At 36.7% G+C, this 19,900-nt stretch overlaps 3 protein-coding genes across 3 annotated transcripts; all 3 read right to left on the reverse strand.

Annotated features, from left to right (window-relative positions):
- Nucleotides 1–6,321: 6,321 nt before the first annotated feature.
- On the reverse strand, nucleotides 6,322–10,339 carry LOC113336704. Its single transcript, XM_026582351.1, has 4 exons — nucleotides 10,189–10,339; nucleotides 9,971–10,076; nucleotides 8,165–9,279; nucleotides 6,322–7,595 (listed from the first exon to the last, which is right to left on the reverse strand). Exons 3-4 carry the CDS (start codon nucleotides 8,583–8,585, stop codon nucleotides 7,363–7,365), a joined length of 654 nt encoding a protein of 217 aa, XP_026438136.1. The 5' UTR covers nucleotides 8,586–9,279; nucleotides 9,971–10,076; nucleotides 10,189–10,339; the 3' UTR covers nucleotides 6,322–7,362.
- Nucleotides 10,340–11,920: 1,581 nt separating this feature from the next.
- LOC113336890 (DUF724 domain-containing protein 3-like) lies at nucleotides 11,921–13,918 on the reverse strand. Its single transcript, XM_026582585.1, has 2 exons — nucleotides 12,927–13,918; nucleotides 11,921–12,614 (listed from the first exon to the last, which is right to left on the reverse strand). The coding sequence occupies exon 1, from the start codon at nucleotides 13,821–13,823 to the stop codon at nucleotides 12,987–12,989; it is 837 nt and encodes a 278-aa protein (XP_026438370.1). The 5' UTR covers nucleotides 13,824–13,918; the 3' UTR covers nucleotides 11,921–12,614; nucleotides 12,927–12,986.
- A 1,895-nt stretch (nucleotides 13,919–15,813) lies between these two features.
- On the reverse strand, nucleotides 15,814–17,659 carry LOC113336930 (amino acid permease 6-like). The gene has a single exon (XM_026582644.1). It carries the CDS (start codon nucleotides 17,277–17,279, stop codon nucleotides 15,876–15,878), a length of 1,404 nt encoding a protein of 467 aa, XP_026438429.1. The 5' UTR covers nucleotides 17,280–17,659; the 3' UTR covers nucleotides 15,814–15,875.
- Between the last annotated feature and the right edge of the window lie 2,241 nt (nucleotides 17,660–19,900).

The raw sequence follows: 19,900 nt of genomic DNA on the forward strand, positions 1-19,900 counted from the left end.
TTGATCCAAATAAAAAAAAAGGGTCAACAGTAGAATTTGATCCAATTTAGGGGATAAACAACAGTTTTTGATCCATAAAACTGAAATGTTTGCTAGTTATGTTGTTTTCTAATACGAAAATATGAATGCTAACTATAATAATTGTTGAACTCAGGTTGAGAATACATAATGCATAGGAGATCACCAAGGATAAAAAAGCAGAATCAAGATGAAAATGTCACGCAAGAGATTAAGCAAGCTAAAGAACCAACACGAAATGTGAAGAACAAGAAGAAAATTGAAGAAGAGGCAACAAGAAAGAGGAAGAACAGGAATACAAATGAAGAACAACAACGAAAGGTGAAACACAAGAAGATAGTTGAGGAAGAACTAGAACAATCAGAATCAGAATCCGATGAAGAAGAGCAGGAACATTCAGATGAAGAGGATCAAGGGTCAGAAGAAGAGGACAATAAATCTAAAAAGGAAGCAGAAAAGTGAAAACCAAAGAAAGTCGTCAAAGGTAAAAACATAGATTGTAATATTTGTGTTGGTATATGTAACTATGTTGTTTAAAAAATTGAAAACAAAATGAAAATGATTGAGTTTCATGTATGTAGGCGGGTCAAAGGTGAAAGAAAACAAATTCAAAGTAGAACAACAAAGAAAGGTGAAAAACAATAAGGTAGTTGAGGAAGAATATGAAGAATCAGAATCCGATGAAGAAAAGCAAGAAGAATCAGATGAAGAGGATCAAGGGTCAGAAGAAGAGGGCAATAAATCTGAGATAAAAGAAGTAGCAAAAGAGGGAAAAACAGAGATCATAGGTAAAAACATTGATTTGAATACTTGTGTCGTATATAAAATATGTTGTTTAAAAATCGAAAATGAAAATGATTTGAGTTTCATGTATGCGAGCAAGTCAAGATCAAAAGAAAAGAAGTTCAAAGTGGATCTCCAATCATTAGTTGAAATGGGGAATTTTCTATGCAAACTTTTTGAAGTAGAATATGCAAATAATAAGAAGAAACTGATACTTGCACAAGCACTGAAGGAATCTCCTTTCTGGGACTTAATCAGCCCATTCTACGTAACAGACATAAGTCAAATTATGAGTGATAATTGGTTGAAGATGATTAATCTTGAAATGCAGCTGCTGATGGGTGCATTTAATAAACAAATCAAAAGGTTCAAACTTGGAAAACCCGAAGAGTGCTCTCTAGAAGCAAGAGATTTCGCTTTGATATTCAAGATGAGAAGACTTATAGCGAGTGAAGATTTGCAGCAGCAACTGAAACCAAATAAAGGACTTGACTACAACGAATTCTGAATAAAAAGTTCAGACCAGAAAAACCAGCAGATTGTCCAGCCGGAATAACAAAGAACAAAGTTGTAACCAAACTAAAAAAGGCAGCAGAAGATGAGTCTGATCCACAACATTTTATCATACTTTTTTCTATGTGGTTATGTACGGTTTTCTTTTTCGCAAATGCTGGAACTACAACCTTTTCAAAGAAATGGTTGACTCATATTTTACTCATGGAAAAAGTGTCATGGCCGGATCATGTTGTACTATATTTGATTTCGAACATGAAAAAAAAAAGAAAACGGAACAACTTACTATCGCTGGTTGCACAACACTCATACTGGTAAGAAAAAACGTTCGTTTTGTTAAAGTACAATATTGTCGTATAGAGTGAAATGCATACCGTTGGATAAAACTAACCTTGTTGTTGATATTATGCAGTGTTGGTTCTGCGAACATTCCGATAAGTACATCAAGAAAAGGGAGAATTTTGAAGATGCAACTCCAAGATTCCTACGATGGAACCATCACAAATTGTGCAAGAAGCTTGTAACTGATTTCGGCAAAAAAATCAAAAAGAAGGAAATTGATATGACTTGGTTCCCGCATCAGGTAATTTTTTTTACTATATTTATCTTTACTATTACAAATGTCCCATTTTTTTGTGGATCAACAATGGAAGTTGATCCAAGTGAATGGGGTCAACAACCAATGTTGATCCAGTTTTAGTGTTTACACTATTTTGATTTGTGTTGATCATGCTTCGCAGTTTCATCAAGACTTTGTTGATCCAGTGTCTGCTGATGAGAACTATTTAATAGACTTATTGGCACCTGCAAGAGAACTGGAAGAAGAAAGGTATAAGATAAAGGAACTAAAGGAAGAAAACTTGTATCTTGAATGCGACAAGCATGAAATTCATTACATGGGAAAGGCTCAAAGTAAACTGTTTGTCAGCAGCACTATATTCTTGAGAAATCTGTATAAGAGGAACAAAGACAAAGTAGAGTTGCAAGTTGGAGAACCGGAGCGACTTGCTGAGATAGACAAAAACATAAAGGAATGGCAGGAAGAGGAAAGGATTTTTCAGGAATCAATGGGAAGAAATAAACCAAAGTATACAGGGAAGGAATTTGATGATTTGGAAAATGTGTTCACACAGACACAACACGGAGAGTCATCTGGGAAAGGAAATGAACATGAAATGAACTCTGCAGCTAACGATCAACCAACAGATGGGAATGAAACGAGAGTAAACATGGAAGTCGAAGATTCAGTGGCTGTGGACGATGAAGACACTCAATAAATGAACAAGTCGTTGTCAGATGGAACTCCAAGTGCTTTGGTAACTCAAGCTACTTTGGGAACTCAAGAAAGGAGTTGGCGGAAGGGTTTTGAAAGTGGAATGAAGTTTCAAAAAGAACCGAATAGTATCAAATCTTTGGGGGGTTGGAGGGACGGCTTTGACGCGGAAGAAAAATAAGGGAAGCATATGATCTAGAGCTCAATTATGTAGTCGAAAACATTGCAATATCTGTTGCAATAGAAGAAAATAAGGATGACATACAAAGAGAGAATAGTTCGTCTGTTGAACAAAATGATGAGAAGAACAATGAGGAAATGGTTGTGTTTGACACTCCTCCAATTACAACAATAAAACCAGATGAATCTGAGTATGTGCATACAGGTACCACACCACCGAGTTTCTGTGCAATAATGGAAGAGGTATTTCGTAAGGCAACACCAGAAACACAAGAGGATTGTTCCGACGCTACATCAGGAGCTGCAATACGGCAAGGGTTGAAGGAAATGTATAATGTGGATGCAATTGAAGAGCAAACTGAAGAGGAAACCGAATCAGAGGAACAATCCTATGATACAAAAGCATCAGAAAGACAACAACAACAGGTCAGTTCTCTTGTCAAACGGGTGAAGAAAGGAGAAAGGCCAAAGAGAAAGACGTATAAACTTCGAAGTCAAACACCTCCTAAGCGTAAAAGGGAACAAAGAAAAGAAGAAGAAGCAGGAGGAGGAGGAGCAAAGTGAAATAATTGACCTCGACATTCACATTGACCTCACACCACCCGAACCCAAAAAACTGAAAAATCCACAAAGACTAAAATTGTGGAAATCATGCAGTGATGAAGAAAAAGGACTCATCCAGCAATTCTTTGAGAATGCAACTGAATGGTATGTAATTCACCTCAGATCAAATAGTTTTTTTGGGTTATGCTAGTTCTTTTTAATAAAAAATTCATTTTTTTTGTTGAAAATGCAGCTACAAAGATTATAGTTTTTATTACTGCAATCTTGATTTGGAAGTAGTCATCAATAGAAAGCATATACAGTGTCTAATGGATAACCAAAACATTCACGGTGAGATTATTGGTTACTACATCAACATGCTGAAATCAAAGATGGAATCGTCGAATAAACCAGAATACAAGAACCACATTATTCTCTCAACAAATGATTATGTAAGTAACAGAAAATCTTGGTTTTTTCAAATGCATCGTCCAATTGATTGTCTATAGAATTGTCATAATAATCTTGGAGATTTTATGTATGTACAATGGTAGTTGAAATTTATGTAGGTCTAGAGAATAATAGGCAAATGAAATTTACTTGTTACGATATGTTGTTCTTTAGTTAAATGGAAAACTAATATATTTGAAAATATATTGATACAACCGTTACTGGGAATCGCAATAGCCTCGAAAAATATGGCAAAGGTAGAGAGATGTGGGATTCCGGAAAAGCTGAAGAAGAGTTACACAGGGAATGTTGAGGACACATACCTCATTATACCAATGTGCTTGACTGATAAGGACGATGTTGGATATCATTGGGTGGTGCTCGCGCTGGTAAAAGGAAAATGGATAGTGTACAAATCTGCAAGGCGCAATCTGGCTTACAATTGTCAGTATCTTGTGATGATAGTACCACTGACTAAATTGCTGAACGAAATGGGCCACAAAGATCCAGAGACAGGTGGTGATATCGAGACAAGCTTTTCACACTACACTGTACCAGCACAAGATGAATGCGATTGTGCATTGCATACTTGTATGTACTTGAATAATTTGGTAAAGTGTGGAAACTGTGAACACCTATCTGAAATTACCAACTTAGATGAGAAGTTGAAGAAGAAGAGAGTGAAAATAGCAACAAGAATCTTGGCAGAATTGGGTTCATAGAAGAAACCGGAACAATTCTTGATTCAGCTACTGATTCTATTGAAGAAACAATTGCAAGACTCAGTTGAACCAGTAGTTGAACCATTAGAGTGAGCTTGATGTCATAGTCTGTTCATGGTCCGTAAAGAAAATCTTATTGTAGGTTCGTAAGTGTCGGGTCACTCGGGCGCAGGATGTTCGGGATGCTGAGGATGCTCAGGTAGATAATACTTCCTTGTGATTGCCCATGTTTTATAGAATAGCATATGATTTCAAATTTTGCAGCGTGGGAAGGTTGCAGCTGGATCAGGCCCTTCTAATGCTCCTGCTCGTGTTACTATGCATGTTATTGGTGTTGATCTTACTTGTATTTCTGGTGATGATGATGATGATGATAATATGGATAATGATATGGATTAATCCATCTCCCAGTACGAGTCTGTTAACTCTGAGGGAGAGATTGTTGTTCCCCAGAAGAGTGACGTCGCTAAAAATGGTGCTTCATCCGATGGAGTTGCTCCAGGTGGTGGTAAAGATGTCCGTGTTGGTTGTGATGGAAAGGATGCTCCATCCGATGAAGGTGCTCTGGGTGGTGGTGGTAAATTTTTTTCTGTTGGTGGTGGCACTGGTGTGCTTAATTCATTTGGTGAAGTTGCTCAAGCTGGTGTAGCCCTTTGCTCGGATGAATCCCTTAATATGAGCGTGGAGGACCAAGTTGGTATGATGTCATCTTTTATTTGCTTATACTTACGGTTAGTGGTGTAAAGTGAATCACAATACGAGTTGTCTCTGTTATATGACTATTAAAATAATAATATATGTTTGGTGTACAGACTGTTGTATACTTTGTTGTGTTAGTGTAAGATAGAGCACGTGGACCTAAGAAAATAAGCACGGGTCGTGCCTACCGTAACTTACAATTCCAGAATATAGACTAAATAGTTGTATAATTGGTTGTGATAACGTTATCCTCGTTGTGTATCCGTCCTATACTTGGTGTAAACCATGTTGTCCTGGACTAGTAAGTATTGTAAACATTGTCCTAAAGTGTATTGTCCAGGTCAGCGCCTATTTTAAAGATTGCCATACACTGTAATGTCTCGTTGTCCATCAAAATTCAGGACAACTAGTTCAACAGTGAAAAACAAAGGAAATTTAGGACACCCGCGGTTTTAAAATTTTCTGCGGGAGCGTACCGACCGAAGTCTCTTTGTTCGGAATTTTAATATTTTCACCCCTTATTTTGTCAATCGCAATATAAGTGTCCCCCATCCAGGTATTGGCCCTAAGTAAATCTTATTGTAGGTCTGATTATGAATGAATTATTATGAACCATTATGAATGAATTATTATGGATGTATTTGTGGTTTGATTATGGATCAATGTTACAGGTGTGCATAGCTTCAGGAGTTTACTAGCAAATACAGATAGAACCACGCAAATTTTTTGTTTGTTTTGTGTGTCAACAACTATTGTTGATCCAACTTATTTGGATAAACAACTATTGTTGATCCAATTAAGTTGGTCTAATTATGAATGAATGTTGTAGGTATGTATAGCTTGAGGAGTTTTACTAGCAAATACAGATAAAACCATGCAAAAATTTTGTTTCTTTTTGTGTCAACAACCATTGTTGATCCAAATAAGTTGGATAAACAACCATTGTTGATCCAAATAAGTTGGAACCCAGGAACAATGTTTCCAGACTATAGTGTCAACAACCAAAGTTGATCCATTTAAGATGGATCAACAATGGAAGTTGATCCACAAAAAAAATATCAACAAATGCAGTTGATACCATTTATATAAGTATGTTTCCTGTAAAATCAATAAACCTGGAACCTTCCATCTTACATATACTTAAGAAACAAAAGAATAAAATTCATAGCAACATATAACAATGTATGTCATTAAAAAAAAACAAGTGCAAACCAAAAAAAACATAAAAAAACAAAAAGAAACACCCAACTAGTAAGAAACCTAAAACAAGTTGGTCAGAATATGAAAACACCACAAAAACTTCAGAACAACATCCTCTTCAAGAAGTTGATAATCCTGGAATGAGACTCCTTGCGAAACGTTGGTGCACGAGGAGCCAAAGGAGCTCTGCGACATGTTCAACGGTTGTGAAAGGTGAGCATCCAAAATTGGCCACACTTCCTCTTCTTGCGCGCCTTTTCACGAGAACCCCTATACCTAACACATTTAGGCCTTCCACCTTGTTCTCAACCACCACTGGGAGGCAAAACATACCCCTTTTCATTAATTCCAGGTGGCTTCTCAGAGTCCAAAATAGGATATATGGGTCGAAAGTACAACATTCGATAGTAGTAAAAATTATAGTAAGGGCTAATGTAGTTGTACGGTTCATCATTTCCAATCTGCAACATTGCTTTTATTGCATGAGTGCAAGGAAAACTATGTTTTTGCCACCATTTGCAGCTGCAAGTTCTAGAATCCAAGTCGACAGTATGCTTTCTTGTTGGATAAATGATCTCAAATACTTTATCACTTGATCTCCGAACTTGTATGAACGGCAGTCGGTTATCCTCTTGTTAAACCTAGCTTGCATACGAGGAGTAAGCCTTATAGTCCACTTGTTAGACTCCAATAACCTCTTGTAATTCTGCACCATTACCTTAGCACGAATAACATCGACAAGCTCAAGTATTGGAAGCGGATTATCATGCTTAATAACGTTGTTAAAACTCTCAACAATATTAGATGTGTTCTCACCCCACCTTTCTCCTAGAAATGCATGAGCATCCCAATTCTCGAATGGAATCTTCATCATCCAAGAAATCACTGAATCCAACTTTAGATACTCATACTCTTCGCAGCAGTATAAAAAATTTCCTTTGTTAATACAGTGTAGCACTCTTCGAATAACTTCAGTGCAGTTTATCTACTCCTGCACTTTGGAACCGGAATATTTCCTTTCATATGGTACAAACAGAAAGAATGGAAAGCATTTGGGAAGATTTCAGGCACATGCTTCAAAAGGACGATTCCACGATATGATATGATGGTCAGTGGACGATTTTCACGAATAATACCCTTCAAATTGGTTAAGAACCATTGCCAACTCTCACAATTTTCACAAGGAGCAATTCCAAATGCAACTGGATAGATCTCTACAAAAACCAAAAAAACAAAAATAAGTGACCAAAAACAAAAATAAGTGACCAGTAACTAGTGTCAACAAACAAAGTTGATCCATCTTAGTTGAATCAACAATGGAAGTTGATCCATGCTGATGGATCAACATTACAAGTTGATTCAAAAAAAAATATAGTTTTTGGATCAACAATCACAGTTGATCCAATAAATCTGTGCAAGCAATCATGGTTTTGGATCAACAGTCATAGTTGATCCAATAAATATGTATAAAAAATCACAGTTGACCCAATAAATTTGTGTAAAATATCACATTTGATCCAATAAGAGGTAGTTAAAGCATGAATTTCAATGCAAACCAAAAAGAAAGCAGTCTAAAGTACCCTAAGATTTATATAATGTTACGTCGCACCTCACTCGGGCGCTACGCCCCCTCGTGAAAGTTAAATTTAATGTAGAATATGAGAAACCTAAAATAAAAGCTACATTTATCAACAAAATGAATGCATAATGTTGGATCAAGAGTAAAAATTTCAAACATACATGGATACAAAATGAAAAAAGAGTAAAAGGTTAAAAGTCATACCTTGGTTACCAGTTTTTCCGCAAGCAACCATAAGACCACCTTTGAACTTCCCAGTGAGAAAGGTACAATCGATAAATAGCATTGGATGGTAGTAATTGTTGAAACCAGTTATGGAAGCTTCAAAAGCAACGAAAAACCTTTTGAACCGACGCGTCACACTATCATACTCAAAATTGACAACACTTCCGGGATTGTACTGTTCAATGGCATCTTTATACCAAACAAAGTCTGAACAGGACTTGACGTCATCACCCCAAAGAAATTTCTTGGTGAATTGTAAACCGTGGTATGCCTGACTATACGTGAGGTCCAATCCATATTCCATTCGGAGTAAATCTATAACGTCAGAAGCAATCTTCTTCTTCTTCTTCGATGCTCGTAAATCATCTGACAATTTATTCTTCATAAACGATTTTCTCATCCTAACTTTTGATGAATCTGAATAAGCTAAACTACATGAATGCTCTGCAATATATCTCTTGCAATGAAATACACCATTTTATTTGACGAGGAGAGAGGCGTGAAACCTCCAGCGACAATTTTCCTTCTCTTTGAACTTGCGCTCCATAGTGTATCGTTCAAGGTAACTCTTAACTATTATGTATTTGCAACCACTACATATTTCATACTTTGTAACAGAGTCCTTAACTTCAGCAATACCACCTTCAAACAACTTCCCTACTCAAGTTAAGATGTTGACCCAAGCATCAGACTTCTTTGGGACCTTTTTGATCAAACACGCATCATCAGTGACGTCTTCCAAAATAACTACTTCATCGTTTGAAATACAACTTGATGATGACGAAGAAGCAGGAGCAGGATCAGAAGAAGATGATGAAGAAATAGAATCAACACAAGTCCTTAACTGGATTACAAACTTCAACAAGTCAATCCCTTGTGAGCTGCAGTAGTGAATGAAAAACCTCAAATCCAAATCGTGATTGATGACATTTGAAATCCCATCTACAGTGTAACCAAAAAGTATGAGGTCTTCAGGAACATAAGGCCACTTTTGTTTCACCACACTTATCATCTCCCTGAAAGTAGTTGATCCTGAAACAGAATGCGAGACGGTCTGATTGCAAAATTTGAACTTTGCAACTACCATCTTTGGCCTGCAACAACCATAACATATAGTGGTGTTCAGAAATTTGGATCAACAATCATAGTTGATCCAATAAATATGTGTAAACAATCACAGTTGATCCAATAAATCTGTGAAAGCAATCATAGTTTTGGATCAACAATCACAGTTGATCCAATAAATATGTGTAAGCAACCACAGTTGATCCAATAAATCTGTGTAAAATATCACATTTGATCCAATAAGAGGTAGTTAAAGCATGAATTTCAATGCAAACCAAAAAGAAAGCAGTCTAAACTACCTTAAGCTACATATAATATTACGTCGCATCTCACTCGGGGGCTACGCCCCTTCGTGAAAGTTAAATTCAATGTAGAATGTGAGAAACCTAAAATAAAAGCTACATTATCAACAAAATGAATGCATAATGATTACCTGCAATCCACCAAAGAAATAAAAACACAAAATAAAAACATTTTGTGTTCAGAAATTTGGATCAACAACAGCAGTTGACACAAATAAACTAAAAATCATCTCAGTTTTTGTATCAACAATCAAGGTTGATCCAAAATAATATCTACATTTCATCAAAAACATAATCAGCAGTGTCTAAATTTCATCACAAACAAGATTCTTCAACATTTCAGCATAAACATAAAACTAAAGTTGATGAGCAGATCTAAGAAAAAAAATATAAATAACAAATCAAAATTAAAACGTACCTGCTTAAGAGATGAATAAGGATCTCGAGATCAAACTATATCAATATCAACCAATCAATCTAACAGAATAATCACTAAATCAATCTTCCCACATAAATCACGATCTCTGCAACATCAACAAAACACTAAAATCAAAACTAAGGACATATAAATCTATGAGACGAATATGCAATCATCAAAAACAACTTTGTGAATCTTCAAATAAACATTAACATTACCAATTTATTTCCTGAAAACAGATCTAGCGGTTTCTGTTAATTAATAATAATTGAAAAACGGAGACAAAATCTCTGATTTTGTTGATTAAGATGAAGAAGAAGAAGGAGAAGAAGAAGAATTTCAAGATCTGTTTGCAGCTCTCGTCGATTCACATCAAAGAATTTCAAATGTTTTTCACGATTTTCAGCTCTCGTATCCTCTGAAATTCTCTCTCTTTCTCTTTCAGTTTTTATTCCCGTTTATAACTGAAATTTGATTTTCTAATTGAATATATAATAGGGGTATATTTGAAAGTCCCTAATTTGTTATTGGGCCCCTGATGGGCTTGTACAAGGAGAAGGATATATTTGTGTGATAAGAATATTTGTAACACCCATCAAAAATAGGGATATATATTCAATTACCACATATCACACAATTGGTGTTCGACGGATGTTTTGCGTCTGCCCCAAACTGAATGCTGTAGCTACATAATCCTTTCTCGCTAAATAATAATAATTGGTGGAGTCACTCACGCATTTTATTCATTTTCCGATTGTACACTTAAAAAAAAACACCGAGTGACTTTTTTTTCTTTTTTTTTTGAGAAACAGACTTTTGTTCAAAAAGCTTAAACCAAAATGTTAAGGTTACAAGAGTTTTCAGGAATCAGTTCTAAAGTCACAGGAGCATTAGAAATTGAAACATCATTTGACCGTTCTGTTAAAAGAAGGCCTGATGACTTTCAGAATGAGCATCCACGTTTGTTGGGAAGCGCTAGACACTCTAGTCTCTTTTGCAAGCAAGTCAACAGAAGTATTTCCCGACCTGTGTATGAACTGAAAACCCAAAAGGCTTGTAAACTCTGCCATCATCTTTTTAACCTCATCTAGAATTCTTCGAACTTCCTAAGAGATTGAAATTGGTTAATGATTCTGCCTCTTCAGGAGAAGAAGCCCAACCATTTCCACCTCTTGCTCCTTGATAACCTGCAGCATTACAAATAACCATCCCATAACCTGCTTTTGTATGTCTTGATATCCAGGCCGCATCCATATTTATCTTTGTTATATCACCTTCGGTTCTAGTCCACTGTCTATTCGGTAAAAGCAACAAATTACTTTGAATAATCATAGTTTCGCTGTCGTTTACAACAGTCCTAAAAGGGGTCCAGAACTGGATGGGTCACTGTGCCTCTGAATCTGTATGGATAAACTAATACTAGTACTAGTTTTGTTGGAAAACACCTTATCGCATCTCTCTTTCCAAACAACCCACACTTTTCTTGCTGCTGTTTTTAGAGACAAATCATCAGGATCATCCCTAGTCCATCCATTGTAATGAACTAAGAAAGAATCACTATTATAAACATTAGAAACATTTCGAACAGGAGGAAGAGCCCAACTCGATTTAGCATAAGAGCATCCAAAGAATAAATGAGTCGAGGACTCCACATCATTTTCACAAAAAGGACAGGAAGAATCAAACCCCCTCCCCCTAAAAGTAGAAGCTAATTTTTGCCTTGTCGCAGTGCATCATTTAAACATTTCCAGAAGAAAAAATGTTTAATCCTTTCAGAGATATCAAGGTTCCAATTTTTTATACAGCAATAGAATTTACATCAACAGTCCTAGGTTCCATCATACTCTTTAATAATGTCATGACCTAACTGATTTTTGTCCTGTAGAAAGTGCTCAACGCAAAGAAATGAACAAAAAAAAAATCTCACCTAATTGTCAGTTGCCAGCCAGATGAGCATGAACAAAATGGACTTGCTACAACACTAGCAATAACAGAATTTCCACATGAAGAGTTTCAGTACATTCAATCAATCAATTGGTCCCTGGGAAACCAACAACTGCACTCTGAACAACATTGCTTGGTTCAACAAGATTCATATAATACTGTAGATTTGAAAATTTAATTGACAGAGATTCTATGTATGTAGACTTCTTCTGTGTGCAATATTCAAAAAGATCTAATTAATGGACAAGTTGTGCTTCCAATAAAATACTACAGGACTGGACAAGTAAGTCTACCATGTGCACAGCAATAAACACCCAAAAGGACAAGATCCCGACCGGAATCAACTAAACTCTAAAGATGCTGTCTGGTTGTGATACATGACATATCGTAAAAGATATTTTCGATACTAGTATCTAGGTAGACTTCAAGAGATGGAGCCATTCTCCATGGCCTTGCAAAGCTGAAGAAGCAGGCTGCATAAGTTTGGGACATCACCTGTAGTTGGAACCAGAAGCTAGCAGCTGGCTTTCTTTATGAAAATTACAGTAGCTGTGCAATCTACTTGGTATCTGGCTTCTTTTACGCAAATCTCAGCCAACATACTTTTATGCAAATCTTATGAAAATCAAATCAAAGCCGATGGGACAAGAAGCAAGCTGCTTCAATAGATGGCAAATGGACTAAATGATGCTGCTTCTGGCTGCAGCATTAACATAGTAGCAGCATTAATGATAAGCAGTAGAATGAATGAATGTACATACATAAACAAGATTTGCTACAGCAAGGGAAAGAATTCAGTCAAAAATGAGTTAACTAATAGTTGATGAGAAAGACCTTCTCTACTCACCTCCACTAGTTAACTCGATTTATTAAAAATGAATCAAAACCCAACTAAACAAACAGATCTAGAATTAAAAACAATTAACCTAATTTTCTTAACAATCATCACTACTAAATATAAAGAGATCAGTTTAATTAGACAACTAAAAAACCTTAAAAAATCAGGAATCACCTTTTATCTTCTTCTCATCTTGAACATCATTACCATCATCCTGATCTTATACTGTAATTTTTATGACCAGGGCGAATTACTTGCAAATCTCTTAAACTCATTGATATTCCTAGACGAATCTTCCATAATCTTCCTCTTCTTCATATTAACATTCTCGATCTCTATTTTCTGCAACTGTAATGCCTTTGTAATTCTCTTGTTCTCTTCTTCGATCTCCTTCAATCGAAACTCCTGAGCTTCAACTTTCGCTTCTTTCTCTTTCTCTTCTTCCTGTAATTCATCAATTGCAAATTTTAAAGCCTTGTGTTGTTCAGCTCTTCTCCTCAACAGATTCAATCTCTCCTTTAACTTGGTAACATCATATCCCATATTCTCAAATTCAGCTAATTGTTTTGTGTAGGTTTCCACTTCAGCTAGAAACACAGATGGTTCCTCAACAGGGATGTGAAATTTCTTGACAAAATTGACAAAAGACACATCTAACCCTAGTTTCAGACCTTCTTTGGTTTCTTCAGTAAAGTTTGAGAGTGGATTGAAATGAGGGTTCTGTGGGAATGATGTGAAGACTTGCTGGTAAAGACTTCTCAAATCAGGTGAAAGAGATGAAGCTCTGTGATTTACTGCTACAGCTGGTTGTGGCTCCTGCTGCTGCTTTGAGACATCAGGAGAAGGTGCTGATGTTGATGTGGATGTTGATTGTGTTGGTGAATGGTTAGGAGAAGATACAGAGATCCTAGCCAGTGCTCTGCTGCTATTGGAGTTTGATCTCTGGTAATTCGATGAAGCCATTAGCAGGGATGGAGATGGAGATGATGAAAGGGAGATCTTGATTAGTTTTGTGAGTTTTTTTCTGGTCAAGTTTTTATGTTGGGAGAGAAGAGATGAGATGGGATTCATAGATCTGACAAATTATTATTATTTACACTCTCCATATTTTGTTGTGTGAGTTGGAATTAATTAATTAAGATATTGCGTGTGAGTGTACTCTCTGCTACTAATGCTGCATCAACTAATAGATTTAGGCATTAAACAGCCAGTCATAGACAGCTTGTCCATTTCACCAACACAAGAAGCAACAAGAAGCAAAGAATATGGTGGATTGCCTGCTATTAAGACACCTAGTTTTGCTAACCAGGGGCCATTGACCAAAGTCAAGTGGGTGTTATTAGGGATTGAAGTTACCCCTTAACCACTACTTCGTGCTCAAAGATTCTTTCAAAATGTTACTTCCTCCGTGTCAAAAACCTTCCTATAATTTTGAAATGGAGATGGTATGTTTCTTTAGGGGATTTCATGAATTTAGAGAAATGACAAGAACCGATGGATGTTAGGAGAAATCATGAATTTTAAAGGATATCCAATTTCGTCCCCTAAACGGTGTATACACCATATGATGATAACCGCCCCACCAAAGGCAAGAATTATGTGCGTCCAAGTTTAGGTACTAGTACTATGTGAATCCAAACTATTTAAGCGCATGATCAAACTAATTTAAAGCATTCACCCGAAAACCCTTAATTGGAGACCTTGTTTGCCAAAATTTATGATTATCTATTTATGATTATAGATAATCATAAATTGATAAATGATTTTGATATACTCATTTTAAAAATAAATTTTTCCAAACACTTTTTTTTTTCAGATAATTGATTATCTTAGAATGATGATCTAAAAAGGGAGAGGAAATAATAATGATCTAGGATATTTTTTTAGCCCTATGTTGTTTTTTTGTCTCTCTTGATAGTTTAGAGAAAATAAGAAGAAAAAATTCAATTATGAGTTCCTTAGAAAAAAATAATTAATTATAATAATTTTTTAAAATAATTTTTTTCTGTTTATGGAAATAATGGATTTTTTCAATTATAATTAAAATAAACAATTATTATAATGATTACCAAACACATATAGAATCCATTATAATCTGCATAATGGATTATAAGCTGATAATTCATTAAAATAATGATTACCAAACAATCCCGGAGAAAGTTTTAATTTAAGCATTTTTTTTCCAAACTAATGTGTAGGAGGGTTTTTGGATTTACAGAATTTGCTTTTCAAAAAATTATAAATCAGTTTGACAATAATTTTTTATAACGATTTCTATTTCTGGTGAAGCATAAATCAGAAACAAATTTATATCCGAACGCGTTAGTAGTTGGGCGCTTTTTTTACTTCTGCCTGTACCAGGCAGCACACAACATCAGATGACATTTATATATGCGCCCGACCATATAGAAAGACCAAATTCTTTTAGTTTTTGGTCTAATATTTAGTATATTTAATCTATCAGCAATTATGGATGAAAATGTTAGTAGAACTCTCGTAACCCATCCTATACGACGGGTAGGTGTCGTTGGTTGGTTCAGTGGGGCAGCTGTTATTAGATGGACCTGCTCATTGGGGAAAGAAACTGACAGCAGATTTGCCTTTTTTGATAACAGCAATCACATTGACAAAAGTCAAAAACGGTATCTTTTTCAAAGACATTTTTGTAGTATCAAAAAAGTAATGCCACCGTTAAACGTCAGTTTCTGGAAACCGACATAACAGCGTACGTGCTTGGATGACTGTGACTATTCTAGTCATCGGTCTCAATTAAGAGAAAATTCAGAGCACCAAATGCAGTCGTGATTATTCAAACCGGCCAATGGAGGTGGCAAGGTATAATCAGCCGTTGCTCTGGAAAAAATGACTACATCAAACTATTTTGTGTGCAAACAGGCAGTGGCGGTGAGGAAAGAAGTGTATAAAAGCGAACACTCGTAAAGTTCGGATTTTATTTATCTTTTTTCATTTTAATTTTCAAAAAAAAATTAAAAATCATTGCTTTAAAAAAAAAAAATCATTTTGAAAACTTTATATCTATGGCTTTTGGGACTTTGCCCAACAATCTTTCAAAATGAAAAACAAGTCTTACGACATCCTGAATGTAACAGTATTACCAACCAACTATTGCTGGATTTTGAAGGGTTTATAGGACTTGACCGATAGAGCTAAACCCTGAAGAGACCCAGCCATAGCAACAAGTGAGACAACAAGGCATCCCCAGCTTAACACCTTTAGCCATATCCATGTAGCTGAATATTTAGGTATTTTGGCTCTTGTAATGTACATCTCGATCCGGAAGTAAACGGTCAACGGGTAGAACGATAGAGCACCAATGAAGCCAACAAATTCGTTGAAGAATGGGAATATCATCGCCAGCAAAGCTGTCGCCATTACATATAAAGTCCTCCATACTAGCCGAAACCAGTTGAAGGGGTGCTCTCCACAGCATGGAAGGTTAATCATGTGGTCAGTCGTTATGTATCCACGTTCTGGCCATTTGTTGCTGCACCATTTCTCGACAAATGCAAATAACGGTTGGACGAAAACCTGATAAGCACCAACAAGATGGACAGTAACACAGATATTGGCAAAGTCAATTAGCCAAAATGGTTCGTAAAAACCAAAGCCGGTGAGGAAGTTGCCGGGTGCATCATTCCCAAAAGCTGCATAACCGGCTAATCCGCAAAGCACGTAAAACAAGGTTGTCGTTGCGACTCCACCGGTAGACGCCTTTTTCATTACTTTGTTCTCAGGTGGGCTTGATTTCAGAGTATCCTGTATCTCAACAAGTACATTAGAGAAAGCATAAGCAAAGGCGATGTTACCAAGGGCTTGGAAAGTCCTCCAAACTTTTTCTGCCCCTGATACATCTACTCCAACTGTGACCCCTGTGAGAGTTGTTCTTGCATGGTGATGTGGTTCTGCAACTTTGGCAATGGAAAGACCAATACCAATGGAAGAGTACGCGAAAGACATAACAGCAGCAACAATTGATAGCCAAGAAAGTTTGTGAAAATTGGGTATCTGACATAGAAAAATCTGAATGACTGCAAAGATGACTGTATAATAGTAGGTCGATACGTAACAATGATCCCCATGACCAAATTTGTGAAAACAATTCGATCTTTGTACAGCCGCCATGCTGATCGACACAGTGATGGTGTATCCGATAGTAACCCCAACAAGATTAGCATATTGTGCTATACCACAGAGCTGAATTTTCACACCTCCCAAGTTAGCTCTCACAGCGTCCGTATAAGTATAATTTCTTTTGCCAGTAATGGGATCAGGAGATCTATAGCATTCAGCAAGGAGAATAGAAGTGAACCAAGTGATGAGAGAAAATGCAATGAGACAAACAGGATCAGCAATCCATCCCAATTGAGCTATAGCCCATGCTAGTGACAAAACTCCAGACCCAATCACTGCTGTTATGATGTGAGCACTTGCAGTCAACAGTGTTCCAGTTCTTTCTTCACGGCCATCATCATCAAAATTCTTGCTATAGTCTGGGTGATTAAACATTTCAGGTCCGTGTTCACGACCACGTTGGAGACGCTGGTCTTCTTCTGCATTTCAATACCCATTTTTGTTCCTGCTACCTCTCTTTTTTCAGTCGAACAAGTTATAGCACTGGTGAATTTTGCAATGCTTAGTCGTAACTGGTAAGGTTACAACAAGGAAACATAGAAAACATGAAAACGCAGCGTGTTTCTTGAGTTCTAATTCTTGAGTTTTGAAATGGATAAAATGTATGCACATGGTCCCATGAAATCCATCTTTCCAACTCAAAAGACTAACAAAAATAAATAAATCAAAACAACAACTACTCTTCCTTCTGATGATCCCATATAGGGTTTTCAATGATATGCGAAATAAGGTCAGATGTCAATTCCATAAACAACCTTTCCTATGACTAGTCACTGTTAGAATATTTTCAAAATATTTGTTTGTTGTCTGTTGGACGAGACAAGTTTGAATTTCGAATTCAAAAGACATGTCTGATCTTGAAGACATTCATGTTGCTTCACATGATCAGGTGGTTACAAATCTTACTATATATCCAAGGGATGCTAACACACCTTATTGGATTTGTTAGTTACAAATGGAACCCAAATGAGTAGGGACACATCTTTTCATGGAAACACGTATAACTCCTCCCTATAGGCACTTCATAATCTATAAATTGAAGACTGTTCAAGGAGAAACATGAGTGTTCTTAGGTGTGATCAAACTCCATTGTGTCCTGACGACGGTTATTTCTCGGATCCCTTGTGCATTCTACAAGGAAGAAATACTATTTGAAAGAAAGCGATTAAGTTCCTTTAATCACTAATGTATAGCTTAGCCTCATTATGGTTAGAAACTCATGCAATGGGATAGAAACTATAACCTAATCCAAGTAGCAGTATGCTTGTGGATAAGTAGTTTTCAAAGCTAATTACTTGATCTACTTGGTTAAATTAGTTCTTCCCTTGATCTTGAATACCTAGCTTTACTCAAGATGAAACTCAATACCATTTAAAGATAGTGCATTGCAAAAGATTAGCCCGCACACAAAAAAAAAAAAAAAAAAAAAAAAAAAAAAAAAAAAAAAACCCTAGCTTGTATTCTTACAGATAATGCAATTTAAAGTTAACGAGTCAAATTTGACAAAGAAAAAGAATGAATATCTACCAGTTGCCAGTTTGGGGTTTTGGTACTTACCAGATTTAAGAACCAAAGCGCATCATAAAATTGACCCAATAATAACTGATGCGGAGAAGAGGCAAATGGATGATATTTTGCATTCTTTAAGTCTTGTAAATCAGGCATCATTCAATTGCTTCTACTCACCCATCAGCTATTACAAGAAGAATCACCTCATCTCTAAGGTGTCTTGAAGCTTTTTCAGCTCATCTAGTGATCTTGGGTGAGCTTCCACTTATGACCTTGGCAATTCTGGGCAAAGACTTTCATCTTTATAACTTAACTGGACTCGTTGGATTGGGCCGTGCCCGCTAGCTCGGGTTGTTAAGGGCTTTGGAAGGATTTTCAGAAGATTGGGGATTTTAAAAGAGGTGGTGGCTGCCTCGTGTATAAAGGTACTTCTTCTTCCTAAAGCTGACCATAACCACCCACCCTAGCCGATCATCACTACTGTCGCCCCCGATGGCGAGTCTTGTCCCAGGAAAAGATATTCAACAAGTTAAGTATTCGATTGAATCTCATCAATTTGTGAGAGCTCTGCATATGATCTGTTGAGATTATTAGTCCCACATTATCTGGGCATCTAAGATCCTGCGATTTATAATTTCTTAGGGCCTTTCCATTTATAGCCAATTAGTTTTGAATTGGATGCCCGTATTCAAAGGCTGGCCGTCCTTATGAGCACTATCTATTTGCGAAAAAGTATTCAGTGATGAGAATTACTTTTCCGCTGATAAAAAGGATGATCTTCACAAGTGTTGCACGCGTTGCAGACAGTTTGCCATCTTCATGGAAAGGATGATTTAGCGACCGGATTCTACGAAATAGCTTGTTCCGCATTCCCCAACGATCTGGACCACATGAAGGGACTTTTCTACTGTTACCATCGTCAATCATCTTTTGTGAAGATCTCTCTCAGAATGTATGAAGTTAGTGGAAGGCCAATGTTTTTGTTCTGGTCTGTTTTCAGCATTCAATTGCAGGCGTGTTGTCAGTTGCTAACAAAGCATATGAAAGACAACAATATTGATGAACCAGAAACACTTCTAGTATACATGTCTGTTGCGGAACAGCAGGCTAAGAGCAATGTTGTTCGTCAAATCCTGACAAAGTTAGGTCCGACACTTCTAGTAGTTGAAGTTGCTAGGCAGGATGTGAAGGGGGTTCGGTTACTTGCCCGTGTATCTGATTATACTGCTGCTGAAGAGTTCTTCCGTGAATATTTGAAATCATCGCATTCTGACAGGAGTGAAATCCCCTACAACAGTTTGTTGGATCTGGTCGAACCACACACGCATCTTCTTGTTGCAAGTTATCTCAGTGCGGTTCAGAAATATCCAAGCTCCGAAATTGTGCGGATCTCCTGAGTGGAAAAGAAAGATGTCTTGTTGAATGGGAACCTGAGTTGGATGAAGCTGTGAATGAGTACTTCAACAGGCATGTATCTGACACCAGGG

The sequence above is a fragment of the Papaver somniferum genome, unplaced genomic scaffold (assembly GCF_003573695.1).
Source record: "Papaver somniferum cultivar HN1 unplaced genomic scaffold, ASM357369v1 unplaced-scaffold_154, whole genome shotgun sequence".
Classification (NCBI taxonomy): domain Eukaryota; kingdom Viridiplantae; phylum Streptophyta; class Magnoliopsida; order Ranunculales; family Papaveraceae; genus Papaver; species Papaver somniferum.